Genomic DNA, 19990 nt, shown 5'->3' with positions numbered 1-19990 from the left:
ACACCACAGTTCAAAAGCATCAATTCTTCAGCGCTCAGCTTTCTTCACAGTCCAACTTTCACATCCATACATGACCACAGGAAAAACCATAGGTACTCTATATGTCTGAGTATTTGTGTCTGTATCTGTTTTACTCTAGTTACTCAAGTTTCTTCTTATTCTTGGTTGACCACCTGCCAGTGCATATTTGTAAACATGTTTGTGTAATTTTGTGTTTCTCTGTCTGAATTTGTGTCTCTGTATTTGTGACCAAGAGTGCTTGAGTTTGTCCGTTAATTAAGGAGTCTGTTACTTTGGAAAATAGAGAGGATCTCTGTGTGACCTTGTGAATATCTATGTGCTTATTTTCGTCGAGTCTGGCAAGTCCGCTTTTCTTTGTTTGCCTGTCCTTTTGTCTTTGTATCTGTTCACATCTACCCTCTTTAGTGAGGGGAGTACTCCAAGACCCCCACCAAACCCTCCTTTTTACAGAAGCTGAGTTGCCTGGGAAAAGGGCCATATGACAGCCAAGCGGAGACAAGAGGAGACAGAAGCATGGTTACAAAGTTTTATGTGATCTGAGCCCCACTGGAGGTGCCAGGGTTCACACTCTGTTCAGGAGGCATAAAGGACTGGCTCAGGGGGGCAATATGGCCCCCAAAAGAGGGATATTGTCCTCTGGGGAAAGGAGGCGTCTTTATTGCATTGCACAGGTTTGAGGGGGCACGCCCCCACATGAAAGGAAGAGGAAGCAGAGGTGGCTAAGAAGGGAAGGGTCACACAGGATAAAACTATAAGGTTAGAACCTCAGAATTTTACTTTGGAATTCTAGACCTTTAGAATCTTATAACATGTGAATCTTGGAACCCAGAATCGTAAAACTTAGAACCATGAATTCCTAGACCCTTAACTAAAATCCTGGAAAGAGAAGATGCAGCATAGAACTTAAAGGTGTCCGAAATTAAAAATGATTAGAACTTTGGCATCCAGTTTGTCACCACTAACCGTGGAATATCTATACCATAGATGCTGAGGATCCAGAATCTTGGACCAATAGGATCTAGAATGCCTTGGAACACAGAACAGAACAACATTAGAATCTTAGAGTTTAATAATCTAGAATCTTGAAGCATATGATCTGGAATCTTAGACACAGAGACTCTAGGTTCTTAGACTAAGCCTTAGAACATCACATCTTAGAACATTAGACCTTAGAACCTCCATCTTTAGACTATTAGAACTTTTGAATTGCAGATGCTAGCATTTTAGATCTTTAGGATCCACAGTCTCATAACAAGGGTTTCAAGGATCATAAAGCCTTAGACTCTGTCACTGACCATCATTAGAATCTTAGAACTTGAGAAGATCAAATCTTGTGGCTTATGATCTGGAGTCTTAAAACCAGAAAAGTTATACTCTAAGAGGCCCAGAACTTCAAATTTTAGAACATAAGGCCTTAGAACCTCCATGTCTAGAACTGTAGGATTTTTAGAATTGTAGGATCTAGTATCTTACACCCTCAGGACTTAAAACCCTAGAAAAATAAAAATCTAAAATCACAGAGCCTTAGATTCTAGAAATAGAATCTTAGAGCTTTGTAACCTAAAATTTCATGGGCTTTATGAAGAATCTCAGAACCAGAAAAATCTAGAGCCACAGCATCTCAGAGCCTTAGAATGTAGGCCTTAGAACTTCCATGTCTAGAACCTTAGCACTTTAGAATTAGAGACTGGAATTCAAAGTCTTTAGACTCAAAGATTCAGCTCTGAAACTTAGACCCTGTGAATCTAGACTCTTTAAACCTTAGAATCTAGAATCTTGGAATGTTAAACCTGGGAGGGCCCTCAGGGATTTCAGTCTAATCCCTTTCTTTTACGCATGGGGACACTAAGGTATGGAAAAGGGAGAGGATCTGTCTGGGATGGAAGTGGAACAGGTAGGAAGAGAGGGCTATGGTTGGGGGTAGGGTCTGGAGTGGGAAAGTAGGGGGCCGTCCCCCAGTGGCAGTGCCTAGCTTGGGTCCTGAGAGGAAGTCCCAGGTGGAGGGTGGTCTCAGGCGCCGTCCTCCTGCCCCGGGGGTGCTGGGGAGCTCCTTTCAGCAGGCAGGATGGGGCCAGGGGCTGTAGAAGGGCAGAGGACATAGCGGCCGGCAGGATGGACTTCAGCGGCGGTGAGGCAGCTGCAGGAATCCTTAGGGTCAGGCTGAGCTGGGGGGTCCGCTCCTCCAGCAGCTCCAAGTGGTTCAGAATGACCTCCACCCTCATCCATGTTGACATAGAGGATTTCGTCTGGCTCCTGAGCAGGGGGCAGGGCCTTCAGCGTATTCTCCAGGTCTTCCCGCAGCTCTGCAAAACTCGGCCGGTCCCGGGGGTTTAGCTCCCAGCACCGGGACATCAGGGCGTACCTAGGGCAGCAGAATGAGGGGTGGGACACTCAGCAGGGGCTCAGACAGGGAGCCTCCTGGGAGCTTGGGGGCATTTTAGGACACTCGGGACTGAGGGCATTTCATGGGAGTGGAGGGAACTGTAGCAGTTTCGAGGGGGGCACCTGTGGGGATTTGGGAATTAGCAAGAGTTTCTAAGGGGAGTCCTGGAACAGACACTCAGGAGCTGGAAGATGTCTTGGGAAATCTTTCTAGGTGTGGGGTAATGTTATGGTGAGGTTTTGTTAGAGCAAAGCTTCCCAATATGGCTTCTCAGGACAGACTCGAGCATCAAAGCCTTGCAAGCTGTGTTGGTTTAAAATACGAACTCAGGACTTCCCTGGTGATCCAGTGGTTAAGAATCTGCCTGCCAATGGAGGAGACACAAGTTCTGTCTCTAGCCCAGGAAGATTCCACATGCCACGGGGCAACTAAGCCCACATACCACAACCACTGAAGCCCACATGACCTAGAGCCCGTGCTATGCAGCTGCAACTAGAGAATAGCGCCTGCTCTCTGCAACTAGAGGAAGCGCTCACACAGCAGTGGAGACCCAGTGCAGCCAAAAAAAAATTTTATATATACATATATATATATATATATATATATATATACACACACACTCAAATTCTTTGACATTCCTCCCTTCAAAAGATAGAGCACTGCATTCTGACTTGGTACCAATGATAGTGTGTGTGAGACTTTTTTTTCTTTTTTTTGCCATACCACGTGGCATAGGAAACTATTGAACACATGCCTCCTGGAAGTGCAGAGTCATAACCCCCAGACTCTTAGGGAAGTTCCATGGTGTATGTGACTTCTGAGACTAGGTTGAAAAGGTATTGTGGATTCCTCCTTGTTCTTTTTGTTGGGATGCTCATCTGGGGGAAGCCAGCTGCCATGTCATGAGGACACTCAAGCAGCACTGTGGAGGGTTCCATGTGGCAAGGAACTAAGGCCTCCTGCAACAGCTATGTGAGTGAGCCAGCTTCCAGTCCCAACCTTCAGATGACTGTAGCCCCCCTGATATCTTAACTGTAACCTCACTGAAACCCTGATTCAGAATCAGCCTGCCAAGCTGTTCCCAAACCCCTGACATTCAGAAACCATGTGAAGTAATAAAAGGCTTGTTGTTTTAAGCTACTGGATTTTGGGGATATAGATAACTAAAACACCAGCTATGCAGCCTTTGGCAAATGATCTTCCCTTGATGTGGGTCTCTGGTACATCATTTACCCAGGGGAATACTAATGGTACCTTGAGTGCCTGCGTGCTCAGTTGCTCAGCCGGGTCTGACTCTTAAACCTGATGCACTGTGGCTGGCCAGTCTCCTCTGTCCATGGAATTTTCCAGGCAAGAATACTGGAGTGGGTTGGTATTTCCTTCTCAAGGGGATCTTCCCGACCCAAGGATCGAACCCGTGTCTCCCGCACTGGCAGGAATGGTATTGTTTATCACTGTGCTAACTGGGAAGCCCTACTAATGGTGGCAACCCACGTCAAATGCCTGTAGTAAGGACCAAATGACTTCATTTCATGCAAAGCACCTGAAACCATGCCTTCTAGTAAGTTCTATGGAAATTTTCACTCTTCTTACTCCCCTCAGCTCTTGGAACACCCAAGGAGGACTTGGGGAGTCTGAAGCCCCAGGCTGTCTTCTCTTTAAACATCTTCTCATTTTAAACATCTTCTCTTTATCCCCCAAGTTCTCTTCTCTGTGTATTTCATGGGATGGCAAAGTATGATAAGCACCACGCTAAAGGATTCTGAGAACATCTAAGGGGAGCCCTGAGAGTTTGGAGAAGTTCATTATAAGGGTTTGGAAGAGAGTTGTGGGTGTTGAAGAGCACATGGGGGAAGCATGGGTGCTCAGGAGTCTGGATGGAATTAGAATTCTTTGGGAATGGGAACTGCAGCCCACAGATACCTGGCAGGAGACTGATCCAGCCTAAATTTGGCACAGAGCAAAGGAAGAAAGGGCACCTTTTGTTCATTCATACCTCTCGGGCTTCTCATGTGGCATGAGTGGTAAAGAACCCGCCTGCCAACACAAGATATAGTAAGAGATGCGGGCTTGATCTCTGGGTGGGTTGGAAAGATCCCCTGGAGGAAGACGTGGCAACCTACTCATGCCTGGAGAATCCCATGGACAGAGGGGCCTGGCGGGCTACAGTCCATGGGGTCACCAAGCATCGGACACGACTGAAGCAACTTAGCACACCTCTCGAGCTAATAGTGGTTCTGAGGAGCATGGGTGAGGGGCAGATAGGTTCCTCAACAATCTGAGGGATTCGGTGCAGGTTTTTCTTTTTTGGGGGGGCCGTGCCAGGTGGCACATGGGATCCTAGTTCCCAGACCATGGGATCAAACCTGCGCCTCCTGCAGGGGGGAAGCTTGGAGTCCCAACCACTGGACCACCAGGGAAGTCCCTGTGCAGGTTTTAGAAGGTCTTGGATATGTCAGGGCCATGTGGGGTGCTCAGAGTTTGGTGATGGAATCCCATGACGTAGGGGAGGGGAATCCTGAGGGTCCTCACAGTCCGTCCAGACAGTCCACGGGCTGCTTCAGGCGGTTTCCCTGGCGCAGGTAGTCATAAATCTCGCTGTTCTCCACTCCTGGATATGGGGTTTGCCCTCGCGTGGCAATCTCCCACATCGTCACCCCAAAGGACCACTGTCAGGGGACAGAAGGGAGAAAATTAGAGGGTCTCTCCTGCACAAAGACGCCCTCACCCAACACACAGATACACACACACTTACATGTACACAGATGTCTTTGTGGGTGCATCAGAGCTAGTCACAGAAACACTCTGGTGCACGTACACACTTACAGAGGCAATTTGTGTGCACACCTAGACCTGCTCACCCATGCACACACTTACACACTCCATGGACACGTGGTCTAGGGTCACCCTCCACACCCTAGCTATACACGTGTATACACTTGCCACTGCCTCTCCCAACCTAAGCTGTCTGCACAGTCCATGTAGCAACCTGTCACCATGCACACATAGCCATGTGCACACCCACCCCCAGCATGTCCACACCACCGTTCACAGACGCCCACCACACACGGTCCATGTGGACAGGCCCCTGCTCAGGGAAGCCCTCGTGTCCCCAGGAGTCTGGGTCGGTGTGGGATGATCGGGCCACGCCCTCCCCCTACTCCTGCCGGGGTACACGTACTACATCGCTCTTGCTGGTATAGACACGGTCCGCCAGGCTCTCGATGGCAATCCACTTGACCGGCATCTTGGCGATGCGTCCCTGACGGTAGTAGTCCCCGTTGTAGATCTTCTTGGAGAGCCCAAAGTCAGCCACACACACCGACATGTTCTCATTCAGCCTGCCCAGATTGGGGGAGAGGAACGGGGTCACAGCATTGCCCCCTCCACCAGGAAGCCTGCCCTCACTCTCAGACATGTCTCTGTCTCCTGCCCTGGCTGTCCTGCTTCGGGGTGAGGATCGGTCAGCCCCCAAACCTGGGAGGGAACTATGTTACTTCTTATACCCTCTGTGAAAGGTGGGTCTGAAAAGGGCTGCTAGGGGGCCTTCCCAGCTCTGGCTTTTTGCCAGATTCTAAGGTCCTTCCCAGGCTCCTTGGGTTGGATTCTCTGATATTTTAAAAAAAATTTTAAATAGTTATTTGACTTCACTGGGCCTTAGTTGCTGCACTCAAGATCTTCACTGCGGCATGCGGGATCTAGTTCCCTGACCACGGATCAAACCCAGTGCCCCTGCATTGGGAGAATGGAATCTTAGCTACTGCACCACCAGGGGAGTCCGTTTAAAAAAATTTTTTGACGTATACTATATGTATACAAAAACATGCACAAATCTTAAGTGGAGAGCTCACTGGATTTTCACAAACACACCTATGTAACTAGAACCAAGATTAAGAAAGAGGATATCATGCGGCAGCTGTGCAATGGAATACCACACGGCAAAGAACAAGAACTACAGATACGTCCGAGAACATGGACTGATCTCAAAAACTTCACGCTGAGCAAGAGATGCCAGACACAGAGGAGTCAAAATTGCAATTCCATTTACATGACGTTTAAGAACAGGTGACAGAAGTACAGAATAGTTGTTATCCCTTGAGGGCAGCGGCTGGGAAGGGCAGGAGAGAGCCTGTGAAGGGCCAAGAAATGTTCTTTATCTTGATTTAGTGGTGGTTTGTTTCCATGGGTCTGTGTGCACGCTCAGTTGTGTCCAACTCTTTGCAACCCCATGGACTGTAGCCTACCAGGCTCCTCTGTCTATGGGGTTTCCCAGGCAAGAATCCTGGGTTGCTATTTCCTCCTCCAGGGGATCTTCCCAACCTGGGGATTGAACCTGAGTCTCCTGCATCGGCAGGTAGATTCTTGACCACTGGGTCACCTGGGAAGCCCTTCCATGTGTCTATAAATATGCAAACATTCATTGAACTGCAGGCATAAAATGCGTATATTTTAGTATATGTAGAATAAACATCAATTTTTTTTAACAAGAAAGAAAGATTACCAGACCTTCCTTCCTAGGGTATAATTACCCCTTGTAGGGTGACTGAGATCTTCACTTCTAACAGTGTGGATTACTTGTGTTTGTTTTTGCGCTTTATATACATATAAAATTTGAATATGGACTGGATAGGAGACTGTGTTACGGAATTATTGTTAATCTTCTTAGGTCTGAAAACAGAATTGTGATTGTTTAGGCTTAAGTCCTTATTCTAGGAGACACCTCTTGAAGATTTAGGGGTGGAATGTCACCATCTTGGCAACTTACTTTCAAATGGTTGAGAGGAGAGAGAGACAGAAAAGAGAGGAGAAACGTGGCAAAATCTCAACAAGGAGGAGATATGGGTGTTCATGGCACAATGTTTTCAACTTTTCTGTAGATTTGGAATTTTTTCAAAATAAAAATTGGGAGTGGGGTATTCCCTGGTCCAGTCATTAAGACTCTGCACTTCTGCTTCAGGGGGCACTGGTGCAATCCCTGGTTGGGGAACTAATATCCTGCATGCTGTGTAGTGGGGCAGGAAAAAAAAGAAAATTATACAGTTTTGCTGAAATAAGCTGGATAATACCTAAATAAATTGGAAAGCTATGCCATAATCATGGATTAGAAGACCCCAAAATGTATAAAAGGCAGTTCTCCTCAAACTGACATGTGCATTCCATGGAAGGTAATCAAAACCATTTGTGAACATTTGCACATCTTATTGAAGATTCTCTGATTCTCCAACTCCAACTTCTTTTTAAATATTTTTAAGAATGTTTATTCTTTGGCGGTGCTGGGTCTCAGTTGTGGCATGCAGGATCTTTGAGTTGGGGCATGTGAACTCTTAGGGGGTCAAGCCCAGGCCCCTTGCATTGGGAGTGTGAAGTCCTAGCCACTGGACCACCAGGAAAGTCCTCTCCAGCTCCAATTTATGAGTCCAACATTGTAATGAGACTAATATTCTAAGCTTATGTGTCACACACACACACACAGCCCTTAGACCAGGTTCTGGGCTATTTTTTGCTTGTCCCTTGGAAAGGAAATCAACCCTGAATATTCATTGGGAGGACTGATGCTAAAGCTGAAACGCCAATACTTTGGTCACCTGAGGCGAAGAGCTGACTCATTGGAAAAGACTCTGATGCTGGGAAAGACTGAAAGCAAGAGAAGGAGGCGACAGAGGATGAGATGGTTGGATGGTATCACCGACTCAAAGGACATGAGTTCTTTTTTTTTTTTTTTTTTTTTTTAGGACATGAGTTCGAACAAACTCTGGGAGATAGTGAAGGACAGGGAAGCCTGGCATGCTGCAGAGTCCACGGAGTTTCAAAGAGTGGGACATGACTGAGTGAGCAACTGAGCAGCAACAACTTAGCAGGGGGCGTGGTCTCTTTATCCAGTGTGGCCACTGCCCAAGTGTAGCCCCTGCCCAAGTGTAGCCCCAGGCAAGACACTCAGCTTGGAGGGGGACAAAGATGAAGCTTAAATGTCACCACCCTCTTGGGTTTCCTCTGCCCTTTTGCTCACATCCTTCTACCTACTGAGCCTGCCCCCTCTCCTGTTCTCTGTACATTCCAGCACATGCGGGATCTCGGTTCAGAAAGCTGGCCCCAACCTCCCTGCTCATCTCTCTCTTCCACTCCTGAGCTCTGACTTGCTTGAGTGGTGTATGTGTGTGTGTGTGTGTGGCACCTTCTTCCATCCTGGGAAGGAGGGTGGGGGTGGGTCCCTGAAGAAGGGGGATTCCTGGAAGGCTGGGCACTCACATGCAATTCCTAGCAGCCAGGTCCCGGTGTATGAATCTCTTGGTACTCAGATACTCCATGCCACTGGCAATATCTGCCATGAACTTCACCAGCATCTGGGTGGGCAGGAACTGGGCGGGGGTGGGCAGGACACGACGGGGTAGAGATCAGCGGAGTCCCAGAAATCCATCCCTCTGCCCTACTAGCTCTGCCCTGTGATGCTTTCCCATGCCTCTGAGACTCAAACTCCACCCCTTTCCATATCAGCCCTTTGTCACCCCCTCCTATCTTCCTCTCCTGTCTTGATCTCCCATTGTGCTTGCCCTTGACATACGCTCCAGCAGGGAACCCCCCTTTCTGGTCTTTCAACAAGCCATGCTTCTTTCCACCTCTGAGCCTTTGCACATTCTGTGCCCTCTGCTGGGACCACTTCCTCCCAGATCGCCCACTTCCCACCAGTTAGCTCCTCTTTGGATCTCCTCCATAAGACCTTCCCTGTTCACTCAAACGAACTGCCTGGCCTCCCTGTCACTCATCCTGCTCTATTTCCTTCCTGGCACTTAAAAATTATCATGCTTATTCATTTGTTAACTTGTTTATTGCCTGGTCCCCCACCTCTGGCAGACAGCTCCTCCACGAAAACAAGCTCTTGGTCTCCATCACCTTCCTAGTGGCTGAGCAGCGCTAGGTACCTAATGCGTGCGTGTGTACTTAGTCGCTCAGTCATGTCTGACTCTTTGCGACCCCATAGACTGTAGCCCACCAGGCTCCTCTGGCCATAGATTGCACAGGGAAGAATACTGGAGTGGGTTGCCATTTTCTTCTCCAGGGAATCTTCCCAACCCAGGGATGGAACCCACGTCTCCTGCACTGGCAGGCGGATTCTTTACCACTGAACCACCTGGGAAGCCCTTCCATGGGTCTATACACAAGAAAACATTCACTGAACTGCGTGCAACAAATGTGCATATTTTAGTGTACGCAGAATAGACATCAATTTTTTCAAATAAGAAAGAAAGATTACCGGGTACCTAGTAGGTGCTCATTTAACACTTGTGGTCCAGATAATAAAATGCCCTCACCACTGGCTGGTCCCCGAGCCGGGAATAGAGAAGGAAACTGTGTAGGTCTCCGTGTTTCATGAAGGGTAAGATGACCACGGGCGCCGGGAAGCCTTCTCGTTCAGAACCCTGGAAACAAACGCCTGAGTCCCGCCCCCCCCCCAGGCAGTCTCGTCACTGGAGGTGGGCAGAAGGGGACGCCACCCCACTCCCACCTCTGTTTCTCCCCCCTCCCTCTCAGATCTGGCCTCCAAACTGTTGGGGAGCGGGGACTGGTGGTGGCAGGGACCATGCGTCAGAGAAGCCATGTCCAGCACTGGTTCCCAGGGATGTTTCTCCAGCCCTCCTGGGGACCTCAGCTATTTCTGGGAAAGGTCAGAGGTCACATTCCGAGCTGAGGGAGAGAGGAAGGGGGGAGCCTGCTCATTCTGGGAGGGGGGGGGCGGAGGAAGCCTGGGGGTTTGATCTTCCCAGTGCCTGAGGGAGGGTTCTTCCCTCTGGTGCAGCCTGCATGGGGCCGCCAAATCTGCCCCTCCCTCACCAATGAGCCTCATGACGTTGGGGTGGTCGAATTCCTTCATGCAGACGGCTTCACTCAGGAAATCCTCCAGCTCCGACCTTGTGCAGATGGCAACTGGGAGGAGAGAGGAAGGTGGAGGAGGCGGAGGGAGGACTCTTTTCCTCCTCCTCCTTATTACCATCATCATCTTCTCCTTCATCAAGCGTGACTAGTAAGTACCAGGGGCTGTACTCAGCGCTTCGCGTATTAACCCATTTAACCCTCTGAGGAGCTTCTATTTCCCCATTTTAAAGATGGAGAAGGGAGCTACAGAAGGATGAGCTGGTTGAATGGCATCACTGTCTCGACATGAGCTTGAGCAAACTCAAGATAATGAAGGACAGCGAAGCCTGGTGTGCTGCAGTTCATGAGGTCACAAAGAGTCTGACACAATTTAGTGACTGAACAACAAGAAGGATGGAAAGACAAGGCACAGAATGTTTAAGAAACGTGCCACAGCTTGCAAGAGGAACAGGCAGAGTTCAAACCCAGGCAGGCTGGCTCAGGGGTCCATGTGTGGGCTCTGTGCTAGGCTGCTTCCTAGCACACTCCCAGCAGCCCTAGGATGTAGACGGTTGTCCCTGTTTTACAACTCAGGACACTGGCTCAGAGAGGCAAAATGACTTGCCCAGCGTCACACAGCTGGGATTCAAACCCAGGTCAGGAACATAACCCAGTATTCAGAAGGCAGTCAATAATGAATGAATGAATGAGTGATGACTCCATAACCCAAGATTTTTAGCCCTTGTGATTCTGAAACGATCATTCCTCCCTCCAGCATGACCCTCTAAGCTTCATCCCTATGTGGAAAAGCTTGACCCTGGCCTTTCTGTGCTGTGTGAGCTCAGACTGGACTGGCTCTCACCCCCTCTGCTGATGTAGATAACATGGTTTTAGTCCACATTAACTGTGTGTACTATGTGCCAAGCCCAGCATTAAGTGCTTTGACATATAATACCCTAGGAGGTAGGAACACTATGATACTTTTTTCCGGGTGAGGAATGGTAGGCTCAGAGAGGGGTAGTCACTTACTTGAGATCATAGTGAAAGTGTTAGTTGCTCAGTCATGTCTGACTCTTTGCCACCCCATGGACTGTAGTCCACCACGCTCCTCTGTCCATGGGATTCTCCAGGCAAGAATACTGGAGTGGGTTGCCATTCCCTGCTCCAGGGGATCTTCTCAACCCAGGGATTGAACCTGGGTCTCCTGTATTGCAGGCGGATTCTTTATCATCTGAGCCACCAGCTAGTAAGTGATGAAGCCAGGTGTGCCTCATTCTGGACCATCTCATGCTCTGCTATGTATCACATGGGGCTGGCCCCTGAAAACTACATTGCCCAGGCTCCCTTTCCTGCTGTTTCCTGTTGGAACCCGCCAACGGGAAGCACTGATGGGAGACTGGCAGGTGGGTGAGAGGAGGAGAGAAATCAGGGCGTTTCACCCTCTCTCTTTCCGCTTCCAGTATTGCCTTGGTGGTGGCTGTGTCTCCTTTGTGTTTCAAGCTCCCACAAGGTAGCCCCTAACTCTGTGATGCCTCAATCCCATCAGCGGGCCCTGGCTGTGAGCTCTGGTAACTCCGCGTCCTCTCTCTGCCCCTTCCGGCCACTTGCTGCTGCTAATCTCTAGGTTGTCTTAAGTGCACCCTGCTGTTCCTTCAGTTTTCCCTGCACCTTTGTAGTAATCTCCCCGCATTGAGTTCCTTCTGTTGAAGGACCTGGCAGGAACTTAATTTCTTGTCTGGAAACACTGAAGTTCTAGGGTTGGGCTAAATTGCTGTCACCTTTCCTGTTCTTCTACCTCCTTAGGGGCACAGGGGAGGGGCCAGAGGTTAAGGGATGGGGATCCCACATGGGTGCACACGTATGTACATACTCACTCTTCATGGTCTTCACAGCCACCTTGAGGACGGAGTCGTCCTGGTTGAGCTGGCCTTCCATCACAGCTCCGAACTCTCCTGTGGGGGACCAGAGAGAGACTTTGACATGCGTGGGGGGCACCACCCCCCCAGTTGACTTCAGGGGGGACGCTGTAGGAACTGCATTTCCTGTGGTTGGGTAGGGGTGGGGAGATGAAGGACTGCATGGCTCAGGGAGATGTGTGTGTGTGTGTGTGTGTGTGTGTGTGTGTGAGGTGGGGAGCACTCACCCTCTCCCAGGGTCTTCCCCAGAGCCACCTTATGCCGGTCCACCATCACATCCCGCAGTTTCTCCTTCAGCTCTTCGCTGATGCCGAGGCTGTTCACTGCATGGGGGGTGGGAGCAGAGCTGACATCCAGGCAGCGCCTCCAATAAGGATACAGGCGTGCCTCATTTTACCGCACTTTGCAGATATTGTGTTTTTTATGCACTGAAGGTCTGTGGCAATCTTGTATCAAGCAAATCTATCGCTACCATTTTTCCAATTTGCTTTGTGTCTCTTGTGTTATATTTTGGTAATTCTTGCAATATTTCAAACCTTTTCATTATTATTGTATTTGTTATGATGATGTGTGATCTTTGATGTTAGTGCTATAAGTCCCTGAAGGCTCAGATGGTGGTTGGCATTTTTTAAAGCAATAAAGCAATTTAAGATTAAGGTATGTAGGGACTTGCCCCAGTAGTTCAGTGCTTAAACCTCCAAATTCCCACTGCAAGGGGCAAGGGTTTGATCCCTGGCTGAGGAACTAAGATCCCACTTGCCATGATGTGGCCAAATTTAAAAAATAAATAGATAGAATTAAGGTATCTAAATTGTTTTTAAAGATATAATGCTGTTGCATACTTAGTACACTACAGTGCAGTGTAAACACAACTTTTTTGTTTTTGTTTTTATGTTTCTGTTTGTTTATTTTGGCCCCACTGCATGGCATGTAGGATCTTAAGTGGGACCTGGGCCCCTGCAGAGGAAGCATGGAGTCTTAACCACTGGACTGCCAGGGAAGTCCTACACATAACTTTTATATGCACCGAGAAACCCCAAAATGCACGTGACTCACTTTATTGCATTATACACTTTATTGTGTTGGTCTGGAATCAAATGTGCAGTGTCTCCCAGGTATGCCTGTGTATTGTTTATCATTGTTTAGTCACTAAAGTCGTGTCCAACTCTTTGCAATCCCAAGGACTGTAGCCTGCCAGACTCCTCTGTCCATGGGATTCTCCAGGCAAGAATACTGGAGTGGGTTGTCATTTCCTTCTCCAGGGGATCTTCCTGACCCAGGGATCCAACCCACATCTCCTGCATTGGCAGGCGGGTTCTTTACCATGAGCCTCCAGGGAAGCCCCATGCCTGTATACCCATTGTTAAAATACTGAAATAACTCTGCATTCATTCAGGATTAGCTACTGCCCTGAGCACTCCCAACTCCCACTTTTCCTTTAGACCCCCCAGATCTTCCCCCAGAGCAGTAACTAAAGGGTTAGAGCCTGGCACGTAATCTTGCAGTAGTGGCACCTTGATTGGTTAACACCCTGCCATACCAGTTGTTCAAAATTTTTCTTAACTTTTCATTAAAGTATATCCTGCAAAAATCATAAGTGAGCAGCTCAATGGATTTTCATGAACCAAACACAACAGTGTGTGTCTAACACCCATGTCAAGAATAGACTATGACCTGTCCTTTCGGGGGTGGCCACTTTCCTGACTTTTCTTAACACAGATTAGTCTTTCCTGTTTGGGGATGTTATAAACATGGAATCACATACTATGTTCTCTTTAGTGTCCGGCTTCTTTCACTTAACACGACATCTCTGAAATAATTGTAATGCAGTTGTTGTGTGTTGTTGTTGTTTAGTTGCTAAGTGCTGTCCAACTCTTTGCGACCCCTGGACTGTCGGCTGCCAGGCTCCTCCATCCAAGGGATTTCCCAGGCAAGAATACTAGAGTGGGTTGCCATTTCCTCCTCCAGGGGATCTTTCTGACCCAGGGATGGAACTCATGTCTCCTGCATTGGTGGGTGGGTTCTTTACCACTGAGCCACCAGGGAAGCCCAGCTGCTGTGTGTAGTTGGGTTTATTCATTTTCACTGCTGCATAGCAATTGTTCTCCAACTGATTGGCCCCAGGACCCTTTTACATTCTTAAAATTATTGAGACTTGAAAAAAGCTTTCTTTTACATAGGTTGTCTACACAGCAATATTTACTGTGTTCACAATGAAAACTGATATGATTTCCTTTTTTCATTTTTGGCCACACCACCAAGGATCTTATTAATGATTCCCCAACCAGGAATTGAACCCGAGCCCCCTGCAGTGGAATCTCAGGGTCTTCACCACTGGATCACCAGGGAAGTTCCCCAGACAAATTTTCAAAACACAAGAACATACAAGCACATCAGTCAACAGAAGGATGACATCATCACATATTTGGAAGCCTTTGGAAAACTCTGCGGAGCACTTGCAAGAGAAGGAGGGTGTGAAAGGGCAAATGACGTCTTGGTATTATTTTGAAAATAGTTTTGACCTCATGGACTCCCTGCAAAGGTCTTGGGGACCCCCAGGGACTTGGATCACACTTGGGGAACTGCTGCTGCATGTTATTCCCATTAAATTGCTGTGACCTCCTCACTTCCTCTTCCTTCTCCTTTGCAATAAATGTCTTTCCCAGCCCCTTCGGGTATCTCCCTGGGGCCCCCAGCAGTCTTCTCCCTGGGTGCTAACTCTAGAAGAGCCCTAACTCTGTCCCCCCCTTTTTTTTTCTGGATCTGTTTTCCCAACTGGAGAGAAGAAGAAATTTGACTAGGTGGCTCCTGAAGTCCCTTCTTAGCTGGGACCCTTCATAAATGCTATAATCCTCTAACACAGGGTCTATTATAGTGCTAAGATTCTATGATTTTTAAGATCCTAAGAGTCTATCAAGTGTTAGTTGCTCAATCATGTCTGACTCTTTGCAAGCCTATGGCCTGTAACCCTCCAGGCTCCTCTGCCCATGGGATTCTCCCAGCAAGAATACTGGAGTGGGTTGCCATTCCTTCTCCAGGGGATCTTCCTGACCCAGGGACTGAACCCGGGTCTCCTGCATTGCAGGTAGCTTCTTTACCATCTGAGCCACGAGGGGAGCCTTAGAGTCTATAGCACTGGATTATAATTTTTTAGGCCAATTATAAATTGCATATCCTTTCGCACATCCTCTACTTCCAAGAGGCAGTTCAGAAGATGAACTTGAGAGTGGAACTGCCTGGGTGTGAACCCCAGCTCTCCAGCTTACAAACTGTGTGGGCTCCAGTAAGTTACTTAGCCACCTTGTGCCACAGCCTCCTCACTGGTAGTGGGGAGGATAATGTGCCTACCTCACCGGGTTGTCATGGGTATTAAATTAAGTGACATGTGTTGAAGCTTAGAACAGTACCTGTGGGACTTCCCTGGTGGCCCAGTGGTTAAGAATTCACCTTCCACTTCAGGGGACACAGGTTTGATCCCTGCTTCAGGAAGATCTCACATGCCTCAGGGCAGCTAAGGCCATGCGCTGCCACTACTGAAGCCTGTGCTCCCTAGAGCCTGTGCTCCTCAACAAGAGAAGCCACTGCAACAAGAAGCCCTCAGATCACAACTGGAGAGTGGCCCACACTCACCGCAACTAGAGAAAGCCCATGAGCAGCAATGAAGACCCAGTATAGCCAATAAATACACACTTAATTTTTAAAAAGGAACAGCAGTAGTCACAGAGGAAGTGCTAGGGTTGGCTGTTATCCTCAGCATTGTAAGCACCTCATCATGGGCATTTTCTTCATTGCCATCATCATCATGTTTATCGTCTTCATCATCATCATTATGTGGTTCTAAGAGCCTATGACTCAGAGTTTGGCCTTTCTAAAATTTACTGTGTCTAAGATTCAATTATTCTAAAGTTGTGTGTGGTCCCACAGTCCTGCTGTTCTTAGGGTCTGTGGTGCTAATATTCCAAGGCCTTCAGAAACTTTTGGTTCACGCATCTGCAGAAGCCCAGCAGGCCCAACACTCGATACTTCTTATCCCAAACCCAGGCAGGAGGCATGGGGCTCACTTACAGGTGGCTTCAGTGGTCCTCCGACTGTAGGACTTGCGAACACGGTACCTGACCACCAGCTCACCCCTCTCCACGGTTGGTTCAAACACCTCTCTAGGGGGGAACAGAGAGGAGGTGAGGGCAGGGCAGAGTGACGTGGAACCCCCTCCACTTCCACCAGCAGTGGAAGCAAGCGCCATCCCAACCCCCAGACCTGCCAGCCCTCTCCTCCAATGTCTGCTGAGAGCCTCTTGGGCTGCTGCCTTCTGCCTTCTATTCACTCCCCAGATGCTTGTCCTCATTCTGATTCTTGGTACTCTGTCCTCCTGTGCCAGCCTCCTCACGGTCTCCCCACCTCCAGCCTCTCTACCCCAGTCCAGGTCAGCCTCCCGACCCGCGTGGTCCCAACTTACCCATAACGGGTCTCCTTCTTCCGCCGGTGGAAGAGGAACAGGGCCAGGATGAGGACACAGGCGGCGGCCACCACTGCTCCCAGCAGTACATACCACCAGGGCCACGAGAAGGCGGGGGCTGGGGGTTCACTCACTGTCAGGGGGTACGCAGGACAGGTCATGGTGGAGGTCTTGGTTCCTTGGGTCCCCAGGGGGGTGGTGTTGAAGGGAGGCAGGTGTAGGTTCATTGGGTGATGGACAGGGCTGGACGGGGCATGCGATGGACATGAAAGGAGTGGACGTTGGAGGAGGAGTGTGAGGGGATGTCCCTGGTGGTCCAGTGGTTAAGAATCCACCTTGCAATGCAGGGGATTCAGGTCTGATCCCTGATCAGGGAACTAAGGGGCTTTTCTGGTAGCTCAGTGGTAAAAAGAGTCCGCCTGCAATGCAGGAGGTGCAGGAGACGTGGGTTGGATCTCTGGGGTCAGGAAGATTCCCTGGAGGAAGGCATGGCAACCCACTCCAGTATTCTTGCCGGAAGAATCCCATGGACAGAGGAGTCTGGTGGGCTATGGTCCATAGGGTCACAAAGAGTTGGACATGACTGACACAAGTGAGCACACACACGGGCATAGGAAACTAAGATCCCACATGCCTAGGAGCAACTAAGCCCGCGTGCCACAACTACTGAGCCTAGGTGCTCTGGAGCCCATGTGTTGTAACTACAGAGTCCACGAGCCACAAGGAAAGATCCTGCATGATGCAACTAAGACCTGACGCAGCCAAATAAATAATTTTTTTTTAAAAGAGGAGTGTGAAACTCCTAGGATGAGTGTGGTGAGTGCAAAGTGGGATGGATACTTGGGGAGTGTGCAATGAGTGTGGAAGGAGTGTGGGATGGGAGTGAGAGAATGTGCGGGATGGGCTGTGAGAATGGAAGGAGGGCTGGAGGAGCATGGGAGGGCTGTAAGTAAATCTCAAGTGGGATACCTGTGTGTGATGTGTGTGATGATTATGCAAGGAGGGGGCACTTGGGTGTGGAAAACAGTTGAGCAGGGAGAGAATGTGTGTACTGTGTACAAAGCATGTACGATGGATATGCAAGGAGTTGGAGGCTCCAGGGACCAATGGCCAAGGGACATTTTTGAGGAGTGTATGATGACTATGAAAGCGTGGTGGTTTTTTTTTGGCCACTCCTTGCAGCTTGTGGAATTTTAGTTTAAGGGTCGAACCTACGCCCTCAGCAGTGAAAGCACTGACTCCTCACCACTGGACTGCCAGGGAATTCCCTGGAAGAGCTTTCATAAAGCAAGGGATGAGAGTGAAATAAATGTGCAAAGGGGCATGGTGTGCAAAGGAGTGTGTAAACAGTGCCAGATGAGTATTTGAGGAATTGGGAGTATGTGAGGATTCAAGGAGTATTCAAGAAGTTTTAGATACAAGGTAGGGGCAGTGATTTGTAAGGATGTAACTTGGGTGTGAGAGGAGTGTGCAATGAGTGTGCAAAGGACGTGGGAGGGGAAGATGAGCATGAGATGAATGAAAAGGATATGCAAAAAGGTGGGAGTGAGTGTGTAAGGAGTGGAGGATGAGTGTGTGAGTGTACCAAGAGTCTGGTGTGGTATGTGCAGAAAGTGGGCATGGGTTAGGATTAGCTCGAGGTGAGGGAATACTGTGTAAGGAGTGTCTAGTGAGTGTGCAAGGAGAGTTGCAGAATGTGAGATCGTGTGTATTGAAAGTCTTTCAGTGCCTGCAATGTGGGATGCATGGTGAGTGTGCAAAAAGTATCAGTTTGTGAATGAGAAGTGTGAGTGTGCATTGGGTTTGGGAAGCCCGTGAGAAGAATGAGGGGTTATAATGAGATGAATGTGAAAGGAGGGTGGGGTTAGTGTGGAAAGGTATGCAAAGAAGTGCAAGAAAACATGTAAGGAATATTTAAGGACAGTGGGTTGAGTTACAAGAGGTGGGGTGTAATAGTGCCAGGAGGGTACAATGGGTATAGGAGGAATATTTGGAGAAATATTTGAGGAAGATGAATATGAGGGGGATAACTCATCTCTCTGTCCCTCTACCTGTCTATTCATCTACCCACCCACCTATTTATCCGTTCATCCATCACCCACCCATTCATTCATCCATCCACCATCCACCCATTCATTAATCTGTCTACCACCCACCCATTCATTCATCTGTCCACCCCTCGGCCATGCATTCATTCATTGGTCCATCTACACATCCATTCATTCATTCATCCACCACCCACCCATTCATTCACTCATCCACCATCCACCCATTCATTCATCCGTCCACCACCCACCCACTCATTCATCTGTCCACCACTCAGCCACGCATTCATTCATTGGTCCATCTACACATCCATTCATTCATCAGTCCATCCATCCACCTATCCATCCACCATTCACCAAGTACCCACAATGCTCTGGGCCACTCCAGGCACTTCCATCAAGGACCACACAAAACTAAGAAGCAGAGGGTTAGAGTGATGAGTTTGAGGAACACGAAAGGGATGTGCAAAGAGAACGTGCAGTGATGGGGCCCTCGGTGGGCCTTGGGGGAAGGGAGAGCAGGAGAGGGGGTGTGAAAGCCCTTACCCAGCTGGTGGATTGGCTGTCCTTGTCCTGCGAGGAGAAAGGACGGAGGGAGGACATGCTCAGAGAGACTGGTAAGACACGGGAGAGAGGAAGTGGGGCTCTCAGGAGGGTTGCAGGTAGGAATGGAGCCTAGACTGGGGTAACGCCAAAAGGTACAAGGAGCAAGTCACGGGCATCTGGGATAGACGTGGCCCCTGTGGGTAGGCTGAGGGAGGCTGAGCACGGCTTTGCAGCTACCTGGGCGCCAGGGCTCCAGGGGCACAGGGAGGCTCCAGGGTCCGTCCCCAGCGGCGGTGTAGGCTGCCACGTACACCGTCAGGTTGGGCACAGACCCCTCCCCTCGCAGCTCCAGGGTCACCTCTCGCTTTAGCCCTACGTCCATCAGCACCTAGGATGTGCAAATAAGGCATCAGAGTAGAGCTCCAGCCCCCGCACTTAAGCCCTCACCCTAAGCCTCAACTCCCCATCTTTCTCAAAGCCCACTCCTCATCTCCAGCCCCTCACCCCCTACCTCTTCCTATCCTTCATCTCTCATCCCCCATCCTGTCCTCTCCTTTCCGTTCTCTATCCCTACACTCATTAAAATATCAGCTTCACCGGGTCCAGGACTTTGTCTTCTTCACTGCCATATACATCCTCAGGTCCTAGCTCAAGGAGGTGTGGAACACAGTACTGTTGTTGAAAGGACCAAATTCTCATCTTTGCCCCCTCATCCCTCCATCCCCTTCTAATTCCTCACTCTTTCTCCCATCTGTCTCTCCATCCCAGGGTGCTG

The 19990-nt window shown here is 49.1% G+C and overlaps 1 protein-coding gene across 2 annotated transcripts in view; it reads right to left on the bottom strand.

The window, feature by feature from the left end:
* Nucleotides 1-533: 533 nt before the first annotated feature.
* Nucleotides 534-19990, bottom strand: part of AXL (AXL receptor tyrosine kinase) — a 35113-nt gene continuing 15656 nt past the window's right edge. The window contains exons 9-20 of one of the 2 annotated variants that reach the window (XM_070771071.1): nucleotides 19453-19603; nucleotides 19216-19242; nucleotides 16625-16757; nucleotides 16234-16325; nucleotides 12396-12491; nucleotides 12127-12204; nucleotides 10232-10324; nucleotides 9712-9833; nucleotides 8651-8760; nucleotides 5586-5745; nucleotides 4937-5073; nucleotides 534-2383 (exon numbers count right to left, since the gene is read on the bottom strand). In XM_070771071.1, coding sequence (XP_070627172.1) covers nucleotides 2032-2383; nucleotides 4937-5073; nucleotides 5586-5745; nucleotides 8651-8760; nucleotides 9712-9833; nucleotides 10232-10324; nucleotides 12127-12204; nucleotides 12396-12491; nucleotides 16234-16325; nucleotides 16625-16757; nucleotides 19216-19242; nucleotides 19453-19603 — 1551 coding nt within the window. In that variant the 3' untranslated portion in view covers nucleotides 534-2031. The remainder of the gene's footprint in view (nucleotides 2384-4936; nucleotides 5074-5585; nucleotides 5746-8650; nucleotides 8761-9711; nucleotides 9834-10231; nucleotides 10325-12126; nucleotides 12205-12395; nucleotides 12492-16233; nucleotides 16326-16624; nucleotides 16758-19215; nucleotides 19243-19452; nucleotides 19604-19990) is intronic. The other variant, XM_070771072.1, reaches the window with a different exon arrangement.

This window comes from Bos indicus, chromosome 18 (genome assembly GCF_029378745.1).
Source record: "Bos indicus isolate NIAB-ARS_2022 breed Sahiwal x Tharparkar chromosome 18, NIAB-ARS_B.indTharparkar_mat_pri_1.0, whole genome shotgun sequence".
Classification (NCBI taxonomy): Eukaryota; Metazoa; Chordata; class Mammalia; order Artiodactyla; family Bovidae; genus Bos; species Bos indicus.
This window is presented reverse-complemented; position numbering and strand designations above follow the sequence as displayed.